This window comes from Phalacrocorax aristotelis, chromosome 1 (assembly GCF_949628215.1).
Source record: "Phalacrocorax aristotelis chromosome 1, bGulAri2.1, whole genome shotgun sequence".
In the NCBI taxonomy this organism is placed as follows: domain Eukaryota; kingdom Metazoa; phylum Chordata; class Aves; order Suliformes; family Phalacrocoracidae; genus Phalacrocorax; species Phalacrocorax aristotelis.
In genome coordinates, this window is record NC_134276.1 from 25,285,582 (window position 1) to 25,308,838 (window position 23,257).

At 41.2% G+C, this 23,257-nt stretch overlaps 1 protein-coding gene across 2 annotated transcripts in view; it reads right to left on the reverse strand.

Annotated features, from left to right (window-relative positions):
• Positions 1–1,343: 1,343 nt before the first annotated feature.
• LOC142053342 (NEDD4-binding protein 2-like 2) overlaps positions 1,344–23,257 on the reverse strand; it is a 56,076-nt gene continuing 34,162 nt past the window's right edge. Inside the window, exons 7-11 of one of the 2 annotated variants that reach the window (XM_075084833.1) lie at positions 17,841–19,645; positions 15,304–15,389; positions 14,554–14,599; positions 13,526–13,718; positions 1,344–3,754 (exon numbers count right to left, since the gene is read on the reverse strand). In XM_075084833.1, coding sequence (XP_074940934.1) covers positions 13,558–13,718; positions 14,554–14,599; positions 15,304–15,389; positions 17,841–19,645 — 2,098 coding nt within the window. In that variant the 3' untranslated portion in view covers positions 1,344–3,754; positions 13,526–13,557. Of the gene's footprint in view, positions 3,755–13,525; positions 13,719–14,553; positions 14,600–15,303; positions 15,390–17,840; positions 19,646–23,257 lie in introns of those variants that run through there. The other variant, XM_075084842.1, reaches the window with a different exon arrangement.

The window sequence follows — 23,257 nt, forward strand, 5'->3', positions numbered from 1 at the left end:
CGCTTCAGAGGAGCAGAGAGCTACCTGCAGGGCCCCAGGTACTCACTGAGCTGCTTTTTTTTTTCTCCTCCTTTTTTCTATTTTGACAGTGATGGAGCTATTGGAGTCAACACTGCGCCCCACCCCACCCCCCCAAAAACACCAAAACAAAACCAAAAAAAACCCAACAAACAAAACCCAACAGCATCCTGGCTTGTATCAGGAATAGTGGGGCCAGCAGGAGCAGGGAGGTGATCGTGCCCCTGTACTCGGCACTGGTGAGGCCTCACCTTGAATACTGTGTTCAGTTTTGGGCTCCTCACTACAAGAGGGACATTGAGGTGCTGGAGTGTGTCCGGTGAAGGGTCTGGAGAACAAGTCTCAGGAAAAGCAGCTGAGGAAGCCAGGGGTGTTTAGCCTGGAGAAGAGGAGGCTGAGGGGAGACCTTATCGCGCTCTACAACTACCTGAAAGGAGGCTGTAGTGAGGTGGGTGTTGGTCTCTTCTCCCAAGTCACTAGTGACAGAACAGGAGGAAATGGCCTCAAGCTGCACCAGGGGAGGTTTAGATTGGATATTAGGAAAAATGTCTTTACTGAAAGAGTGGTCAGGCATGGGATGAGGCTGCCCATAGAGGTGGTGGAGTCGCCATCCCTGGGGGTGTTCAAAAAGCATGTAGATGTGGCACTTCGGGACATGGTTTAAGAGGCATGGTGGTGTTGGTTTGACGGTTGGACTTGCTCTTAGGGGTCTTTTCCAACCTTAATGATTCTATAATTCAAACCAAACCAAAACCAGCAGACAAGGATTCCAAGCAGATGTAGCTAAATAACTGCCCTGCCCTGCACAAGCATCCCTGTGTATCACACTCACTACGTCAATTTATTTTTTCAAATGTATTGTCACATGAGATAGGAGTAAACAAGATTTATTTCCCCTGTAGAAAACGTGACCTGCTTCAACTTTACCACCACACAAGCCAAAGAAAAAAATGATAGTTTCCAACTAAACCAAAAATTGTTGCTGTGGTCTCGCGCTCCCTCTCAGAGCCATACACAGTAGCAACCCCAGCTCTGTTCGAAGCTGTCTCAGGTATGCCACAGGGACACACCACCATTCAACTACACCACCGAAGCTTTAGGTTTAAGAGTTTGCAAACAGTGCTAAAGAGAGTGCTCACGTGGTGGGAGAAAGCTTAGCTGCCAGGGACATGGCACTCCAACGCAAGATGAATCGAGTGGGGAAAAAAGTGGCACGAAATAAGAGACAAACGCTGACATTCAAAGATACCAGGGTTTTTTTTAAAGTAAACTTAAACTGGCAACACCCTACTAAAAGACGAAACAACTTCTGTCCACACAAGAATACTGTAAGATTTTGAAAACTGTTTTATTTTAAGCATTCTGGAAGGTCAGTATTCAGTTACAGAAAATAAAGGCATTCAGATCTCTCTCTCAATAAATAAAACTAGGAAGAAAATATTAACCCTTGAACAACATTTTCCTGAAATCAAACTAACTTTCTGTTGCCACTCAGGTAAGTCCAACGCTGTGGTTGTGGCCAGCGTGAATTACCTTCCTCCTCCCCATCACATTCTGCATAACATTCTGCTGACAGAAGAGCAGCATGTTTCCAAACAAGGAAAGGAAAAAGTCACACATGTTCATGAGAAATACATGAAAAAAAGTGCAGCCAATAAATTTTGCCAATGGTACAATATTAATTTAGAAATACATACATCTTTAACTGCTTACACATATACGCAGTATTTGTTGTGAGTGGAGAGTGGGGACACACCAGCCATTTAGATGACGGTGGAGGTTCAGCATGACTGCAGTCTGGTAACGGCTCTTCAGCTGGTGCACAACGAAAAGGGTGCGGGGAACGATGAGACAGAGGAGATGAATGAATAAATGGATAAACATTCCGGATCGGGAAGCTGCAGAAGTGGGAAGTATTACTACTGATAAGAACGTGCAACCTAAGCTTCCTGGCTTCTCCTCTTCTCATCGATCTTTTCTCACACTTTTCACCCGAAGTGAGGTGTTAGTTGTCTTTTCTGTCACTCCCTCTCACTACAAAGAAATTTCCAGCCTTATGTGTGACAGTTTATCTCATAATTGACAAAGACTGCTCCTTCTGATTAATTTTCTCCTTAATTATTATATTATTAGGTGTCTTCTGATTTGTCCTTTCACCTCCCTCCATTCTCTGCTGCCTGTCTCATTTTTGTTACTTGCTATTTCTGCAGGCACTCCTGATTTTTCTCATAAATAGCGATCCTTCACAATCCTTCTGCCCCCCATAGCCCCTGCTCTTTCTGGTCCATCACACCACACCTCCTGCTTTCTGCTTTCCTACTCCTGTTTGCGATTACACTCACATCCTTCTGCAGGTGAAAGCACCAGCCACCTCAGCATCATCAACTAGGTCTACCCTCAGCACTCCAGTCCCAGGAATCACAAGCACCGCTTTAAAGAACATGTCACGTTTTATGGACCACAGCAATACATCAGGGTAGTTTTATGCTTCTCCAGAAAAGCAACAGAGCGCTGGTGCAGGCGGCTTGCCCTGTTTACAGCCTTCACAGAAAAAAAGAACTTAGATGAATTCAACCACACCTTAAAACAAACAAACAAAAAACCCCAGACCATGAAATTGTATTTTAAGAACATGGGATGAAATTCATCACCTACGTAATTTAGCTCACTCTACATATGTAAATATTTCCGACTTTTCTGATACCTCTCTGGGCCTTACACAGACATTTATATGAGCAGAAGTTTAGATTTTTACTGTTGAGGTTTTATTGATTTCTGCTGCTCATTTCCCCTAGGAAATCAACACTCCACTCATGTTACTGGGATAATTTCCTCAGTAACAGAGTTGTTATCAGTAAGGTTACTGTTCTAGCTGAGGAATAAACATCACACTTAATTTTGAAAGAAAAACCCAATATTAAAAAAAAAAAAGAAACAGGAAAAAAAGAAGCAACTCCTCTTAGCTTAAGTCTCTCCTCACATCATAAGAATGTTAAGTAAAAAAATGGAATAAGGAATACCACTAACAGAACCATCGAATCACTGATTACCAATGTTAGTTATAGGTCTTATCACTCTACCACAAACCACTGTCTTTGAATCAGGTCTATAGTGAAATTTTCTCCTTATTTTTATAGTCCCCAGTGAGTCCAGTCAGAGGGAAGCATTAAGCCTGGTTTCAGGAGAAAACAGGGTAAGGTGTGCATCTGTGGATGAAGGAATAGGAGTAACTGATGAAGACTTATTCCACTTGACATTGTAAAGCGATTGGGACGTAATTATGAGGGACAGGATGAAAGGTAAGAGCAGGCAGAAGTAGGGTAAGACACCTAATGAACAGCAGAGAAACAGGCAGAAACCTCTCCCTGCAGGTAGGCATCACTACCAGTTCACGTGACAACATCTGGCATCCTGATACAGGTGAATTAAATACCAGAGCCTGAAGCTCACGCCTCATGCCGACAGACACCTCCTTTCTGCTTACTGGTCTCTGCTCACAATCTCTTTGTACTGCACTCGAGGATGTACTGAGAAGGTATAAATCCCAAATGGCTTCAGAAAGTGACCTTTTGCCACACACGAGGTTGGTATTGGGAGACTGTGGGGGGTTGGGGGAATATGGCCAAAGATTCACAACAAAACATCTACAGTGGTTACTTTCTTCCAGGTTATTTCTCACATTTAAAATCTTTGGTGGCCAACGGAAGTTCTTCCATGGTGGAATCAAACGAGGTTTCTGAAATAAAAAAGAAGAGATTCTGCTGAAATACCGCAACAGCACAGACTAGAAATATTTTAACAGTTGCAAATCCAGCCCTCAGACTGAGAAGAGCTCACCTGTCTGATATTTTTAAGTCTCTTTCTCATACTCAGCTGTCGGTTACTACTTTAAAAAGCGAAAAAGAATGGAGAGGAAGCAGACAAAGGAAAGGAAAAATAAAAGATGCAAGGAGAATGGAAAAGGAAGAGAAGAAAATTTGGATGTCAGAACTAGCGACAGTAAGGACCTAGCAATCTCAAGGCTGAAAAATAAGCAGAAGAGTAGCACAGTGGAATTTTTTTTTCTCTACATGTCACAAACACTACATAATAAATAGCAGTTCAACCAATACCACTACAGCATAGCTTCATCTCATAACTGTTTTGTTACGTTGCAAATATTTTCCCCAGTTACATTCTCTCAGGACCCTGCAAGACCTCCCAAGCTACTGAGTTCATGTGAGGCACCAGCACAACCTGCTGGTTGCTCTTTTCCCTGAGAGCTCCAGAAACTGTTCTGGGCAGCTCTTATTCCCACTGGCAATTATACTCTTCTTAAGCAAAATTTTAGGCCAGGTTTTCCTGGTGAGCACTGTAAAAGGCAGGTAAGGTTTTCTGGTCATAATTCTGTAGACTTTTTCTTGCTTCATTTTGTTTAAAATTAGTGGTTAAATGTCAAAGGATAGAGAATTTTTTTTTTAATCATTGTATCAAAATAGCAACTGGAAGAGGTTTGGCCATGGGATGATATTTTCTGTGGCACTACTGGAAGACTGCTTTAGTTTGCCTTGGATCTTTTTTATTTTCATGCTAGCTGAAAGACAGACCTGCCTGTCCCAGCTACATGTTCCTGCTCCTTTGTCCATGTCCTGCTGGTCGCACTGCTCTAGGGCAATTTGTTTCAGCTTGATGGTCCAGCCTGAAAACTTTTTGGATGCCTTTATGCATTGGGTGATAGAGCTGAACTGCCTCACTCCCTGGCTGCGGGAGCACCGTGTCCAGCAAAGGGAAGTGACAGGAAAGGAGGAGCAATAACGCACGTCATCAAGAGATTTGTCTCCTCAAAACCACAGCCCTACCGGGCTGTCACGGCAGAAGTGTTCCTGCAGGGAGCTACTACAAAGCAACTGCTACACTTCAAAGCCAAACAGGCCAGCTTTTCTTTTGCAGTAGTCCTGCAGATAAATGCGTAAACTGACATCGGGTTGTGTTGTCTTGTTCTACATTTGTGGAGCATCTGGCACTTGGGAGTCCTGGTCTAAGGAGAACTTCTAGGCACTGAAATAATGCTGTTTTCACTGATCTCAGCATTTTTTAATTTGGCATCCCTTGCTTAACCCTCCAGAACAAATACTGATGTGCTGCCAATGCCGCAATAAGGAGCTCTCACAACTTGAGATTAACCCTGTGTTTTCACAGAGGAACACCACCACTGTTCACTCTCCCATTTGAATAAAAACACCCTTTCACAACACGAGTACAGAAGCATGGTCATCTGGCTAACCGATAAAGTTGTATTTGGCCAGTAACACTTAGTTTACTCTCAAATCTAAAGGGACTGAAATAATAATTTTCTATTATTTAAAAAGCTTAAGGTAGGAAATGCCTCAGTTTTCTTACGTTTCTTTTTTCCTGCCATTTGATAAAATTAAATCCACTTCAACATTTATAGCTGTTCACTTGAGCAGTTTTACAACCATTCCAGGACATCATTCTTGGCAAGTCTGCTTTAATCAGCAACCAGAAAAGAATGATTCTGTGGTGAGGAAACACGACCTTATCCTTCAAAATCAGTGGCACCATTGACCAGAATAACTCACCTGCCTTTTACAGTGCTTACATAGCCAGACCTCACAGGACTGCTAGAATACCTCAGCGGGGTCTGGCCAGTGGTCTGTGTTACCCGGTATCCTGTGCCTGCCTGTGAGCAAGAGTTTACCAAAACCCCCTAAGAGATGCTTTTTGCTTCTCACATACATTTAAAAACATTTTTTTTTTTTCACATCCTAACATTTGTATAAGCTTAAAAGCAGTCCTTCATCTGAAGGTACTGTTGCACAATATATGGTGCCCTGGTATCAGAGCTGACTACCCCCCAAGCAGGAAGCCCTGCACATTCTCCCCCTCACGTCTGCAGCAGCACAGCATCTGCTCCTTGGCCCCAGCTTTGGCACTAAGTTGGACCTTACACAAGCTTATCTAAATTCACCAGCCCAGCAGAAAACTATCCATTTGTTTCCTGTGGGGTTAGCAAGTTAAATTATAGTCTTTATGTCAGCAAGGGAGTCCTGGAGCAGGGCTGGGAGGAAGGGCACTTCCCACTTTCGGCAGCAGCGAGTCATCACACCAGCTCAGCCCAAGGCAGCAGACCGCACCTCCAGAGCAGCCTAAACCCATCTGACATCTGGTGTCTCACCCTCTCCCTCCAAAAGCCATCAGGACTTTCCCTGACTCATTTCAGATGTTGAACTAAAAAACCCCACACATCTGAAAAAAAAAACAAAACAAAACAACAACAAAAAAAAAAACCCACAAAACCCCCTGACTAACTTCCCTCTGCCTCCCAATACAAAGCCCTAACCGGCCTAGCATTCCCAAATGAAAGGCTTTGCTGAGCACTGAGGCTGCTGCAAGGAGGGTAGGACCATGCAGCCAGGATGAGGGCAATCAATCGTTACATAGGCTTCATCTGCCAGAAGGGACCTCCAACTTAACCATGCTATCTCAGCACAGATGACCAAGTCCTTCTGCGCAGAGCATGCAATGCTATTTTTTTGTTTAAGCCAAACATGACGTGGACTCTTCCTTCACGGCAAAAGTATGCATTGCTTTAATTCTATATTCCCTAGAACTAATATAAGCCAGCGCAGTAGAGTCTTAGACTGCAAGGTCATGTAACAGATAGGGATTTAATGATTTTTTTCAGACCAGCAGTTGGTGGCTGGCTCACAAACGCACAGGGCGGTGGAAGGCTTCTGCTGCGCTCATGACAAGCAAAAGAGGAAGGCTGAAACAATTTTGGGAGTAGCATGGCAGAGAGACAACGGGTGTAAATCTAACGGAAAAAAACAGTTTGTTGGGTTCAGCAACCACATAAAGGAATGGACAATAAGGCAGAATACTCTGCTAGCATATGTCTTTCATTTCTTCAAGTACACAAAGAGAAAAAAATTCCGGGTTAATCACAATCTTTTTGGGGAAGAGAACAGAGCTCTCCAAGTTTGTTTCTTCAGCATGAAACCATTTTGATCAATAAACCTGTACATCTCTGGGTAGTAGCTTAGGTTACAAATCCACACTGAGATGGCCAACCAGTATCACAAGCAAAAATCTTGCATGTGGAGTGTTCACATGTGCAATATTATAAATAAGTAACTTTAAAAATTTGTGACAAAGGACTAATTACTTGGTGAAAAATTTTTTTTATTTGCTTACCAAATATTTTAGTATCTGATTATGTAAGAGGACAATATGCCTACCAGATGTTCTTGATCTTATTCATAATCTGTGCTGACAGCACTTTGCAAGATCAGTGCTGTCTCTACTAAATGATTCAGAGAGATTCCCCTCACCTTCCTACATCAGTAGTTGGTACAGGCTAATCAGCAAATGACCTGCAATGTCATTTTTGTCATCAATGATACAGAAGTGCATATAATCAAATCAACCCCCATTCAAGAGGTTTCAATTCCAACCCAAACTATTCAACTACTTTAATTCTGTCACAAACCTCCACTGTGACGCTTAAGAAACCTTCTAAAACATTGTTGTGGTTTAACCCCAGCCAAGAAGTAAGCCCCACGCAGCCGCTTGCTCACTCTTCCTCAGTGGAAGGGGGAAAGAATCAGAAGGATAAAAATGAGAAAACTCGTGGGTTGAGATAAAGGCAGTTTAACAGGTAAAGCAAAAGGCACACACACAAGCAAAGCAAAACAAGGAATTCATTCACTCCTTCCCATGGGCAGGCAGGTGTTCAGTCATCTCCAGGAAAGCAGGGCTCCATCACATGGAACGGTTACTCGGGAAGACAAATACCTTCTTCCCCCAGCTTTATATGCTGAGTATGACGTCATATGGCACGGAATATCCCTGTGGTCAGTCGGGGTCAGCTGTCCCGGCTGTGTCCCCTCCCAGCTTCTTGTGCACCCCCAGCCCACTCGCTGGTGGGGTGGGGTGAGAAGCAGAAAAGGCCTTGGCTCTGTGTAAGCACTTGCTCAGCAGTAACTAAAACATCCCTGTGTTTCCAGCACATATCCAAAACATAGCCCCATACTAGCTGCTGTGAAGAAAATGAACTCTATCCCCGCCAAAATCAGCACAAACGTCAACTTCTGCTTTTATAACTGTCCCTGTACAGCAGGTGTCTGCCCTTTTCACTCATCCTCCAGCCATCCATTTCTACTCACATCAGGCACAGGACACTAGGTGACACAGGCCCTTGGCCAGACCCCACGTAGATGATATACCAGTGGTCCTGTGAGGTCTGGATGGAAACAATTTAAGCCTCAGATCTGGAATTTTTTTTCTGGCTCAATTTGCCCATGGTGCAAGTTATTTCTGTATACCTCAGTTTCCTTATTTTAAAATTATAGAGTAATGCATTTTCCACTTTGGAAAGAAAAAAATTATATGGAAGTCAAAATAGTGTCTTCCAGCTAGATCCAAAAGTCCTTCCTTCTTATCATATTCTACCTAAAATATGTCTCAAAAAACAAACCGAAGAAACTTTGCCAAGTTACCAAATGGTTCAAAAATTTGTAAGACAAGCATGAACGTGATAGCGTACTTTCTAATACTCAGCAGCACACTCTGTCATACCAAATGTCACGGTTTAGCCCCAGTCGGCAACTAAACACCACGCAGCCGCTCGCTCAACCCCCCACCCCTCTGGGATGGGGGAGAGATTCAGAAGAACAAAAGCAAAAAAAAAACTTGTGGGTTGAGATAAGAACAGTTGAATAATTAAAATAAAATAATAATTATAATAATAGTGATTATGACAATAATAACAATAATGATAATATAATAAAAAGGAAAAGGGAAAAAGGAAAAATACCAAAACCACAAATGATACAACCGCTCACCACCTGCCGACCGACACCGTCGGTCCCTGAGCCACGATTGCTGCTTCCCTCCCCGGCCAGCTCCTCCCAGTTAACATACTGGGCATGACATTACATGATACAGAATATCCCTTTGGCCAGTTTGGATCAGCTCTCTTAGCCATGCCCCCTCCCCTCCTGGCTTCTTGTGCACCCGGCAGATCATGGGAAGCTGGAAGAGTCCTTCGACTAATATAAGCGCTACCCAGCAACAACCAAAACATCGGTGTGTTATCAACATCATTTTCATACTAAGTCCAAAGCACAGCACTAGGCCATCTGCAGTGAAGAAAATTAACTCTATCCCAGCTAAAACCTTGGCAGTATCCACCCCTTATTCCAGATCATTTACGCCATGCTCAGGTCCCATACTATCCAATACAATTTCAATAACCCCTACCCACCTTCTCATCCTTTAATAGAACACACAGATTTCATGTATTATTCCCCTAGTCTATGGACCACCCCTGTAAAATGTCCACTGAGTTTATTTAGTCCATGACTTTGGGTTCCATCTATTGTACAAGTCTTTCAGAGAGATGGTGTGTGTGGTGTTGGATTGTTGCATGCTGAAGTCAGTCCTTGTTCCATCACCGCTGCACTGTTAGTCCTCATTCTATTACCACTGCACTTCGCTTGGTTCAATGAAAGTTCATTTTTTAAATTAATTTGGGAGATTCCCACCATGATACCATTGATATGGCATATCGCAACCATAGTAGTGATGACATACAACATTATATAGCAATTAACAGCATACCATTTGGTTCATTGGCTGTTTTTACCCAAAACCAAATCCCCTTGAGATACATACTGAACTCCTCCATCCTCCTGCATCACCCACCAAGTGCACCCAGGTCCTCGAGCAAAAGCAATCCCATGAATGGGTTTGCCTTTGCCTGAGGCAGGAATAAGGCAGACTCTTTTCCCCAGCATATTTTTTACGTGCACTACAGGGACTCTATCCCCTTCCACAGTATGTAAGGGTTCTGACTGGGCAGGGCCAGCTCAATTGGCAGATCACCTGGTGTTGACTAACCAGATGGCTTTTGCTAAATGTGTATCCCAGTGTTTAAATGTTCCACCCCGCATTGCTCTCAGTGCAGTTTTTAACAGTCCTTTGTATCTTTCTATTTTCCCAGAGGCTAGTGCGTGATAGGGGATGTGATACACCCACTCAATGCCATGCTCTTTGGCCCAGGTGTCTATGAGGTTATTTCGGAAATGAGTCCCGTTGTCTGACTCAATTCTCTCTAGGGTGCCATGTCGCCACAGGACTTGTTTTTCCAGGCCCAGGATAGTGTTCTGGGCAGTGGCATGGAGCACGGGATATGTTTCCAGCCAGCCGGTGGTTGCTTCCACTATTGTAAGCACATGGCACTTGCCTTGGTGGATTTGTGGGAGTGTGATATAGTCAGTCTGCCAGGCCTCCCCATATTTATATTTCAGCCATCATCCCCCATACCCATACCGCTTCGCTTGCTTGACTGCAGCTCATGTTTCACATTCGTGGATAACCTGTGCAATAGCATCCATGGTCAAGTCCACCCCTTGATCATGAGCCCATCTATATGTTGCATCTCTCCCTTGATGGCCTGAGGTGTCATGGGCCCACCGAGCTAGAAATAATTCACCCTTACGTTGCCAGTTCTGATCCACCTCAGCCACTTCAATCTTAACAGCCTGATCCACCTGCTGGTTGTTTCAATGTTCTTCAGTGGCCCGACTCTTGGGGACGTGAGCATCCACATGCCGTACCTTTACAACCAGTTTCTCTACCCGGGCAGCAATATCTTGCCACAGTGTGGCAGCCCAGATGGGTTTGCCTCTGCGCTGCCAGTTGTTCTGCTTCCATTGCTGCAGCCAGCCCCACAGGCATTTGCCACCATCCAGGAGTCGGTATAAAGATAGAGCACTGGCCACTTTTCCCATTCAGCGATGTCTAAGGCCAGCTGGATGGCCTTTACCTCTGGAAACTGGCTCGATTCACCTTCTCCTTCAGCAGTTTCTGCGACTTGTCATACAGGGCTCCATACAGCAGCCTTCCATCTCCGGTGCTTTCCCACAAGGCGACAGGACCCATCAGTGAACAGAGCGTATTGCTTCTCATCTTCTGGCAGTTTGTTATACAGTGGGGCTTCTTCAGCACGTGTCACCTCCTCCTCTGGTGATAATCCAAAATCTTTGCCTTCTGGCCAGTCCAAGATTCCTGGGCGACTGGGGTTTCCTACTCGAGCCCACTGGGTGATCAGTGCAACCCATTTACTCCACGTAGCATCAGTTGCATGGTGTGTAGAGGGGACGTTTCCTTTGAACATCCAGCCCAGCACTGGCAGTCGGGGTGCCAGGAGCAACTGTGCTTCAGTACCAACCACTTCCGAAGCAGCTCAAACCCCTTCATATGCTGCCAATATCTCTTTTTCAGCTGGAGTATAGCGGGCTTCGGACCCTCTGTATCCCCAACTCCAAAACCCTAGGAGTCGACCTCGGGCCTCCCCTGGTGCTTTCTGCCAGAGGCACCAAGTAGGGCCATTCTCCCTGGCTGCAGTGTAGAGCACATTATTTACACCTTGTCCTGCCCGGACTGGCCCAAGAGCTACTGCATGAACTATTTCCTGTTTAATCTGTTCAAAGGCTTGTCGTTGCTCAGGGCCCCATTTGAAATCATTCTTTTTCCGGGTCACTTCATAGAGAGGGCTCACGATCAGACTGTAATTTGGAATACGCATTCTCCAAAAACCCACAACGCCCAAAAAAACTTCCGTTTCCTTTTTGCTACTTGGTGGAGACATGGCTATCATTTTGTTGATCACATCCATTGGAATCTGACTATGTCCATCTTGCCATTTGATTCCTAAGAACGGGATCTCTTCTGCAGGTCCCTTTACTTTGGTTTTATGGCAAAACCAGCTTTCAGAAGGATTTTAACTATTTTCTTCCCTTTCTCAAAAACATCTTCTGCTGTGTTGCCCCACACAATGATGTCATCAATGTACTGAAGGTGTTTGGGAGCTTCTCCCTGTTCCAGTACAGTCTGAATCAGTCCATGGCAAATGGTAGGGCTGTGTTTCCACCCCTGGGGCAGTCGATTCCAGGTGTACTGGACACCCCTCCAGGTAAAAGCAAGCTGTGGCCTGCACTCTGCTGCCAGAGGGATTGAGAAGAATGCATTAGCGATATCATTTGTGGCATACCACTTGGCCGCCTTTGACTCTAGTTCGTATTGAAGTTCTAGCATGTCTGGCACAGCAGCACTCAATGGTGGAGTGACTTTGTTCAGGCCACGATACTCTACTTTAGCCTCCACTCTCCATTAGACTTCTGCACTGGCCATATGGGACTGTTAAAGGGTGAGCAGGTCTTACTGATTACTCCTTGGCTCTCCAGTCAATGAATGCGCTCATGGATGGGAATCAGAGAGTCTCGGTTGGTGTGATATTGCTGCCGGTGCTCTTTTGTGGTGGCGATCAGCACCTGTTGTTCTTTGACCTTCAGCAACCCCACCACAGAAGGGTCCTTCGAGAGGCCAGGCAAGGTAGACAGCTGTTTAATTCTCTCTGTCTCCAAGGCAGCTACACCAAAAGCCCACCTGTCCCCTTTTGGGTCCTTGAAATACCCTCTCCTGAGGCAGTCTATGCCAAGGATGCACGGAGCCTCTGGGCCAGTCACAATGGGGTGCTTCTGCCACTCATTCCCAGTTAGGCTCACTTTGGCCTCCAATACAGTTAGCTCTTGGGATCCCCCTGTCACTCCAACAATGCTGATGGGTTCTGCCCCTATATAGTTTGATGGCATTAAGGTGCACTGTGCACCGGTGTCCACTAAAGCTTTATACTCCTGTGGGGCTGATGTGCCAGGACATCTGATCCACACAGTCCAGTAAGCCCGGTTATCCCTTTCCTCCACCTGGCTGGAGCCAGGGCCCCTCTATTCCTGATCATAGTATTCATCACTCACTTGTAAATACAAATCACAAGATTTGTACCTAGCAACAAGTAAAACATCTGTGTGCTGTCAACATTGTTTTCATACTAAGTCCAAAGCACAGCACTAGGCCAGCTGCAGTGAAGAAAATTAACTCTATCCCAGCTAAAACCATGATGCCAAATTAAAATATTCGTTAAAAACGAACACTTCAATATACGGAGTCCTGTTGTGACCTCCTGCTGCTGATTCTCTACTGGAAAACAGAACTGCGACATGTTTTCATAACTTAGTGAAATACTGTTTTATTGTTCAGTGTTCTTCATAATTTGACCCTTAATACAGCATTGCTCTCCATGCTGAAGAGACGAGGAAAATAGCACTGAGACGACATGACTCACTACAGATCACCGCAGGAATTAAACTGGGAATAAGTCCAGCTCTTACGCATCCTAGACTACCCCTTTCACTTCACTAGGCAGGTTTTTGATTTTTTTGGTGGGAAAAAAAAATGCAGCTTTAATAACAAAATGCTGCCCTTCTCTTTTCCCAACTCAGGATTAAAAAAAACCCCCAACAACTCTCATCCTTAACCTGAAAAAAAAATAAATCAAGTACTGTAGGTGATACTACATGCATCTTAAAAATTGTAACGATGTTCTTTAGGTGTTTGGTCAAATATCATACAAGAATGAAACACATTCACAAATGTGACTGATTACCTTTTCCTTCATGCAGAATTTAAGATGGTCAATCATGATTTATGAAACCCAGCATCCAGACAGCCAGTGCTAGCATCAGTCATGGTGTTCTCCTCTATCACCCCTTGAAACAGCTCCATTCCTGGAAGTGTTTCAGAAGAGCCTTGGTTCTCTTGGCCATCTTCATTTAGATCTTCAAGACCAATAATATCATCTAAAAAATAAACAAATTACAAACTGCAGCCCAAACTACCTGAAATTATCTAAATCTCTCATAGAGTCTGTCATCTATATTAGCCCAGAACAGAGTGCTTCTAGAACAAGTTTTCATTTAATCAAATACTCTTGGATCTTGCCTCCTAAACAACCTACAAAATTAACCGTGTTTTTCAGGTTTGTCTCTGATGGTGGTGGAGGGGGGAGGGCAGGGAGAGAGAGAGACTATATTCCTACTCTCATGCTTCTTCTTAACTCTCCTTGAGCATCCTTTCCTCTTTTTTTGAAAAGGAGAAACTCCTCTCCTATTTCAGGCATCAAATCCTATCAGCTTCCAGGGAGCTGCTACTGTGTATTTTTCACCTCATGCTATGCAATTTGTGAAATTACACTACATTAATATGGAAATCATGGAAAAAGACAACCAGAAACTTTATTACATAACCTACAGACAGCAGGAATTACTGCTCAACTTTTCAGAGAAATAAAGTGCAAAGAAAGACTTCTTTATTATAAATGTCCTTCTGATCTGGAATCAGGTAAAATTGAGCTAAGTATTTTATTAATTCCACACGGGAAGCTTTAAAAGGCAAAGAATTTCAGCACTTGCATCAGGAAATATAAAGTGATGATTTGCAGCAACCGTACCTCTGCCATACTATGTACACAATCAACAGAGGCACAAATTCATTTATCACATCCTATTGCTTTTGCACGAAGAGGAGCGTTATCACTCATTTGTGCTGAAAACCTTCAACACACTTCAGCATTAACTATTTCCTTTTCTGAACAAGAAATATTTATACAGTTTTTGTATCACAGAACACACTTACCAGCCAAGGCATTTCCATTCTGCAATCCATTTGCTTTTTGTTTCTCCTAAAACAGATAATAATAGTCCAGAAAAAAAAGAAAGTATGTGACAAGAGATTTTCATATTTTGGGACAGAACAAGGTCAATGCTCTATTTTATAGTTACTATTTAATTGTATTTACAGGATTTTCCTCATTTCCAGTACCAGACACTACAGTGCTCCTTAAAGAAAAACAAATATTCACAATGCAACAGCGACAGTGGGAAGTAGCAAAAAAGTCATTGGTAAGGTAACACTTTCTAACTAGATGAGGACAATTAAGATGCTGTCAGTCACTCAGAATAACTTCTGTGCTACAACTCTTTGTAGAAGTAGCTGTGAAGAAGCTACTGTTAGCAGAAGATGAAATTTGCTCGGATGATGGGAGAAACCCGTAAGAAGGAAAACAGCTAGATGATGGTAGGTTGTACTTAACGAACATAGGCCAGGTCAGGACACAAGCATCAAGGAAAAGGTTGGGCTTTTTTCTCCTTCAACTACTTTGTATACATTTCTGATTCTGATATTTCAAAACCTGAATTCTACCATGGCCTGGAGCTGGTTATGGAAATATTCAGAAGACTACATAAAACATCCATCTCCTCATAGAGGGTATTAAAAATCAAAGCAAATTTATGAGCAAAGGACACCATCTTGCTTATGAACTGAAGGATTCCTCTTTACACCTGGAATATTGGAAAGCTTTCCAAAATCCCCTAAAATTCGTACCTCCACAGAGGTCTTCCACAGTAAATAGATCATCTTTGAAACTTTCCAGTCAAGAGGAACTATATAATCATCTGGCAACAAGGATTCTGCAGAAGAAAATATTTTTTGCAGTTGAGTGTTCAGATCTCTCCATAGCCAAAATATATCACTGAATTACAATTTTTGCACACATTATACATCTAAATTTAAAAAAAAAAAAAAATCAGCAGGTATTTAAATGAGCCAGCAGCAAAGTCAGAATTTAGGTTTTCTATAATCTAAGGCCAGTGCACAGGAGGGGGAGGAGCAGGAAGGAGGTTTGGTGTTGGTTTCTTTTTTTAGGCAAAGGCTTTCCTACCATACTTTCATTTTCCCCACAGATTCCCCCAAATCTAGGCACAGACAAGAAAAACAGAAAGCTACCAGCCCATAAAATAAACAAAATGCAACTTAAGTAACAACCTTCAAAGTTCAATATGTTTAATAATAGGAATTTGTGCAACATCACTAAATAAATTACTTTCTAAAATGTTTTAACTCTAATGCTGTTTAAGAAGCTGAAAAGAAATTCTTTGTAGGAAAAGAGTCTAAAAATATATTCTATGCTTATATAAGAACCGTACAAGCAATTTGGTCAACAAAATCTTTCATTTATAAATAATCAACAGCAATTATTTACTAAAAATATTTTCAATAAAAATTGACTGCAATTGCATGGATTATAAAATACTACAGCTCGAAACTGTACATGAATAAATAGTAGCCCATCAATATATAACAGACTATATATATTTTTTTTGTGTTATATAACACATATATCTTTTTTATATATAACAAAAAAGCACATGAATTTTTGTAATTGTAGGAAAATCATAGTCAAATGAATGTGGCCAGCCTTCTGAAGACAGTATGCACAATGTTCATAGAAAAAAAACCCACCAAACTGCAATCACAAGCTGGCAGGGCTTCGGAGAGGTATTGGAGTGGGTTTGTATTTCTTAAGAGTTATTTCCAAAGGAAACACCAGAAAATTTCACCTGCTACTGACTCAGAGAACAACATTTTGTTCACTAACCTATCAAGTTTCTGAATGCCTGGTTTTGTTTTTTCCCAGCAGATCCCCGTTCTCAAGTCATGGCCAATGCCAATCCCTCTCAGATGATGAAATTTTAAGATCACAGGTATGCAGACTCACCAAGTTTGGAGAAGAATGTTTTATGTATAATAGTTGAGGACATGAGCAGTACTTCCCTGTTCTGTTTTAGCTCTATATAGCAAATCCTTAGACGTGTGGTGCCAGATTTAGATACAACAGCACTGCAGGTTCTCTGGGGACCACACCAAATATTCTGGTACCAAGCCTAGTAGTGCTGCCAGTGGTTTGCCATCACTGTTCTGGCAGGCAGCATTGCCATCGTCTTTTGTAATAAAAGCAAAGAATCCTGAGATCAGTTTAGGCAGATAAACAGACATAAGCTTCTCCTCAGTTGTCACCTTAAAATTTGCATATGAAAATACATGTTTAACTTTCAATTCTACTGAAACTAACAGGTGTAAAGGTCTGTGCACTGAAAAAAATGGTCTGTGTTTTCTAATCCTATTTTTTGGCCAAATCACAGTTTCTGTTTTTCTACAGACTAAATTTGGAGCAAAGAAGTTGCAGAACTTTATGCACAGGGAATGCGGCTCTTTCAGCAGGTGCATACATAGCACCGTGTCCCAGGGTGACTTCCACACAAATGTCTGTTGTTGCTGGCTACAGCTCTGTATGGTTACAGTAGCTCGCAGTAAATTTGGAAATCATGGTTGCCACACACAACTCCTTCAAGGACTGACCATCACACTTCTAACCGCTAACTTAAATCATTAAACTGAAAGTTCAAAAATATGACAATTGGAGTTCTGGAAGGCAAGTATACAACTGTGACACTTGTTAATCATGCATGCTTAAAATGAAGGTGTGCACTATCAGAAAACGCATCTTGTAATTTCATTTTCAAATTAGATTAGATTCTGGGAAAGTTTTTCAACAGTATATAAGCCAAATAGGTGTCTATGAAAAAATTACTAAAAAAGAAAAAGGGATGCTACTATATTAACTAGGTAGAATATAAAACCAAACATGCAACCTTTAGATGAGAGCACACATTTTGTACCATGTTTTCATTTAATCTTGTAATCAACCCAGTAAAGTCTTAGTCACTAGGATTTATATTTAAAGTTAGTAAGCCGTTGTTACTACAGACACTCAAAACATGAGGCCAAACCCAGAGACTGAAGAACATTTTAAAAATAAAAATAAAATAAAAACAATAAAAAATAAAAACATTAAAATAAATCACCAAAGCAACAGTGATTCCTTTCAATAGGGTTAGTAGTTGATTAATTGGTACCTGAAATAAACCTGAGTGTTTAATCATAGGGATTTGGGGTATTCTTTGTTTTGTTTTTGGGGGGGGTGTTTTGGTGGTTTTTTTTATTTGTTTGGTGTCTTGGGCAGTTGCAGGGTTTCTTTGTTTGGTTGTTTTTTTACATAGAGGTAGAAAGAAGAGTATTACCCAGTGGAAGACCCGGAGAACCAAAGAGCTGCACAAGTTGAAAGGCAAATCCTAATGATAAGGGAAGTCCCAGAAAGCTACATTTCATGTGCACATCTTGATTATCTTCAAGTTGTGAGGCCTCTGCTGGCTCAGGGTCATTGGCTTCGTGCACATTTTCACCACAGCTTGCCAACATACTAGAATCTTCTGGATATTCAGAAACAACTTTAACAGAAGACAAAATATCTGGTTGGCTATTTGTAACCTCTGAAGAAACTTTTTCACTCTTGCCCTCTTTTTTATCAACTACCTGTTGTTGCTCAAGAGTTCTAGCTTGTTCCTCCTCCGTCCTGGAAACTACGCAAACCCTGCAGGAATATTTTGGCATAGGACATTGTCCCAAATGAATGTAAGAAATATCACGTAACAGAGCATCTGCATCTGGGGTGGGTAAGGAACAGGTTGCCTCGGTGCCACTGTAAAGTGCAGAATATTCCTGCAATGAACAGTTCTGCTCATGTTCCTCTCCATGGTCCTTGCTTAGAAAGCTCTTCTGCTCCACTTCTAAAACACTTTTTTGGGGAACATCATCTTTTCTTGGGACCTCCTTCTCTCCCTCTATACTACCAGTGATCTGTCTTGGTAAATTAAACCTTGGCGCTAAGTTGACAATTCTTCTGTATCTTTTCCTCTTCGATGTAATTGGCACAGCGTCATTTCTTGGAACATTTACTTCACTCGAACACTGCATGAAGGTGGCCCTGGCTTCCACAAGGGAATCAAAGTGTACTTCGCCAGCTGGAGATGCTGATAGGCCATTATTTATATTACCAACCTCCTCAGTTACTGTTACCTGATGGTTTTCCTTTATCAGTCCTTCATTTGACCGATAGCAGTTTAGCTGTGTTGAACTGTTCGTACGAATCTGTTTAGGTTTCCTGATTTTTGGGGGTCTTTGTTCACCTACAAATTTATCCTCAGACCAAGAAGACAGAGAAACTTGGGTATCAAAGCTCAACTGCAATTCCTCAGTAGGTAAAGTAATGGAAAAAAAAGCCCAGGCATTAGAGCTATTCTCTTCTGCTTTTATTGCACCTTTATCCTCTGTGTTATTATCAGGCATGTAATTGCATACGCTTGAATTGTAACACTGAGAGGTTTCTTTTTCTTCACCATTTAAACTTAACAGTTTAGCTTCCATGTCAGGTTCATATGTAATTTTGTATGATCTGAGTTTGTTTTCCATGCTTAACAGTGGTGTGTTATAATCTTCAGAGGTGCCTTCTGTTTCCTGGATGGAATTTTTATCATTGCTTATTTTTAGGGAACTGCTTCTGCAAAGATTTTCTTTGTGCCTTTGATTTGTTTCCTCATCATCAAATGCATTTTTGGTTTGGTTTTCAGTAGAAAAAGGTTTTACATCTATTAGAAGTGAACTGTCACTTTCTACAGGCAGTTCATTTTTCAATGCACTGTTCAACATCATTGAGACCTCAGACACAGCAATGGGAAGCCTTTCTCTTGCAACCACTGCAGCTTCTTTTAAGCTTTCATCATCACCACTAGACTGCTTTTCACGAACTGTTACTGGATCCTCTGGACCTTCACTGAACGTACACAATGATTTGCTGTTATCTTCTGAATCATCCTCTTCACTGTCTGATGTGTCCTGGACAACTGGAATTGGATGATGAGCTGCTCTGCCTAACTTTTTTTTCATAATGTCTGTATGATTGCCTTTCATTTTTTTGTTTCTTTTTCGCTTTTTCCTCTGCTTTGCTTTTGTCAACAGGCACCCAGCATTCTTCTTTAAAATTGTCTCCCTATGTAAAAATTAAAAAAAAAAATTAAAGGTTAAAAAAAAAAATCAGTAATAACATATTCACAGCGTTCAATCTGAAGAATAGGTGCTTTATGTTAATATGATGATCAAACAGACCTTCTGCTTTTTTAAATAGATAAAATCTCAGATAAACCCTTCTATTGATTAAACAAATGTACGCCTTACAATTTAGAACAATCTTGTACTTTTCAAACCAATTTAAATAAACATAGCTGCCATCTCTTTAATTTAGTTTTACAAAAAGTATCATTAATAATTGTAAGACCAAACACGTTTCTGGATATCTTTCTAAAAGATATTTGAATAATAGACACTAAAGAGCTACTGCTATTCTGAAATTTTCATTAAACATCATGCTGAGCAGAAAGGTACCAAATGGAGGATGTAGTAAGACAATTTCACCAATTAAGATTAAATGGACAATACTTAAATAAGCTGGACTCGGATCCAAAACATATTAACCAAAAATCTGAATAATGTAAAGGTACAGTGACTACAGTCACTCTGATATTTACTGCTCAGTATATTATGTGTGGATGCGTATGTATTTGGAAAAATATTTCCTATTTTATTAGCAACAAAATAATATACTACAGAAAAATTAACACAGTTGTAGGCAGTTATTTACAATTGATTTTGTAGCTCTTTTCAGAGTGTCTGATTTTTTTGGTCTGCATTTCTCATTGAATGTAACAGACAGCAGCCCTAACAGTGACTTCTCTGAAGTCTTGATGTTAGCCCATCAGCCAGCTAACCCTGAAATGAACACATATAAGAAAAATCTAGTCCAGAAATCTAACTTCTCCCGATGTGAATCTTTGGAGAGATGAGATTTTAAAAGCTAAGTTTGACTGGCAAATCTTTGTTTCAAAGATCTGCTCCTTTTCTGTAATTCTTCGCTTTTCTGTAACTCTGTTCAGGATGGTACTTCACACAAGACACTAAACTAAAGCAGTGGCTAGAATTATAGGGTAAAATGATTTATTTTATGGGCATTCATATGTAACATGAGCTGTTTTAAGTGCTGTATTTTTGAATTCTTAAAGAAAAATAATTTAAAAAAAAAAGGTGACTGTGCCTGCAGCGGGAAAGCCAGAGTCACTAGTAGGCAACATGGGACTTAAAGGCCACCTATGGAAACCTATCCTCACCCTTCATTCAGTCAAATTTTTTTTCATTGTTAGTCCCATATAAATTCTTTCTAATTTGAACTCTACAAAGCAAACCCTGCTAATTGTCTGAGTGAGAAGCACCTCAGCAGCCTTCTTGGCCTCAGTATAGCCACAAAGTCACTTGACTGCAACAGGGTTCAAAAGCCTTGGTGCCTTGGTATTGCTGCAACAAGCACTATGGATCTGCGAAAATACCTTGTTGGAAAGCACACAAATTTTATTGCCCTATAATGGCATCCAGATGAGACATCCTACTAAGAAATGGGATTTCCTTCAAATGTTGGCATTTAAGTCCACACGGCGCTTTCCTCTGAGTAATAAAACTGACTTCCCCTTTTCCAAATCAGTGTATTTTCAATACAGCACCCTACAGTTTAAGTGCAGATGCCTATACTGCAGATGCTTGAAGTTTAGCCAAGACAAATTCCACCCCATATTCTGTTCACAATATGTTCCCTGCTCAGCAACAAGGCTCCTCTCTCCCCAGAAAAGAGACAGGGGATGGCAAAGTTTTAGGATTGAATAGATCTTATTTGTCTATTGAATTAAATGATATTAAAGTGAAGCAGCTGCAGTGGTAGTTGCAAAGATTACTTTCTTACATATAACCAAGATTTGCAAAATCATATACTGAACACAGATTATGTCTTAAATCCTGACATTAACTTTCTTCTTTGGTGAAGAAAATTCATGACTTGAAAGTGTTTTTAGAAGAGGAAATTCTCTGAAGTTTTCAAAAGCATAAAACCCCTTACCAGTGAAACAGAAAATAGCGTCTCATTTTTAATTGTTTTTAATGGAGTGGGGAATAAAACATCAGATGTGGGCACCAATTCCAAGAAGGATTTAGTATTGTACTTAGGCCCTTGTGCTGCTGTAAGAACTCTGCAGAAATGACAACCAAATTGCCAGTGTCAGCACTGGCACAGGAAAGGGATGGAATTCTCCAGTCTTGGCATTATTGTAGCTATACTTTTGCTCACCACTCACCGTAGAGATGACTAAAGCAAAAAGGGAAGTGATGAGCTACTAAATGCCGAGTAATAAATTTCATTATTTTTCACTTTTCCAGGCAACTTCTGTTTTCCAACTGATTTTAAGAAAATACTACCCCAAAGCAGCACTCTAATGCACCATGATGAGGTAGCTAAAAAATTTCCTGCTTGGGGTATACCCAGTATCAAGGTAAGGTTTTTGCTTTTAATGAAGCAAACTGTCTACTAGCTTTCTTAAGTTTTATCTTAGTTCCTCCTCTTTTAGTTCACCTACATGCTTTTTGAGGAGTTTTCCTTATTGTAAAACCATATGGCACAAAAACATTGAGAAAATTTAAGAACCAGCATGGAGACAGACTTCTCTTCTTTACAGGGGCATCTGCTAGTGAGTGGTTTTTAAACACATGCAACACACACAAAACATAAAAGAAAAAAGGTGCCTTTTCAGTTGATATTTAAATTTTACTATATATTATGCATTTAAAATAACTGGTTAGTAATAAACAGACCTGAAAAAAAAAAATAGTATTTTTGTTGAAATAGGAATCCCTTTTCTGTAACAACACTGAAATTTCTCAGCCTACTGTTTAGACAATATTAAAAGCTTTTTGACATAACTGTTGCATGTGACTTCAAGGTTGTAACCTACTGCTCAAAACAGCACTGCCCAGCTTCATCGAGAGTCAGTGCTCAGATGACACTCTTTACTGGAGAAACAAATGCATTTTCGTAATTGCCAAGGCACAACATGGAAAGCAAATAATCTAAGGTTGCATTTTGCTGGAAAATGGCAAAAACCAGAAGAGAGTTAGTTATTTGCAGTTGTACAAACTTTAGCTCTAGCATAGGCCTAAGCTGACACCTGCTTGATATCAAAAAATGCCTGTAGTCATTGCTGTAATGAAATATAGGGGAACTGGTAAATTTAAAAAGCAATTCTATATGACATTTAGCAATAAGGTACCTGCTCTTTCAGCAATGTATGTTATCGTTAATCTCCAAAGCCTCTGAAGTGGGTTTTCAACATCAAAATTATAGTAGAGCTGCTTACATAAAATGGCATTTACTGGGTTACCAGGTGGAGAAGGTAGAGTGTAAGTGCATTGCTGAATTATTTGTGACCTAACTTTACTTCAGCAACAAACAGAAATTGAAGATATAATTTTGGAATTACCAAACAAGTCATGGTACCAGCCTTTTTGTTACGTATCTTGCCTTTAATACTGAAATGAGTGATAAAGATCCAGTTCCTCAAAACCAAATGCAATATTGGTTTTAGGTGATCAAGCAACTGGAAAAAAACACATGCAAAATAACTTGCAAGCATTATTGGGCTTCCTGAAACGCGAAATTCCATTAGACAGCTGAGCATCCAACTTAGCACTTCATTGTTGCTGACGAAACGGTCTTAGTCACCCTTTCCTA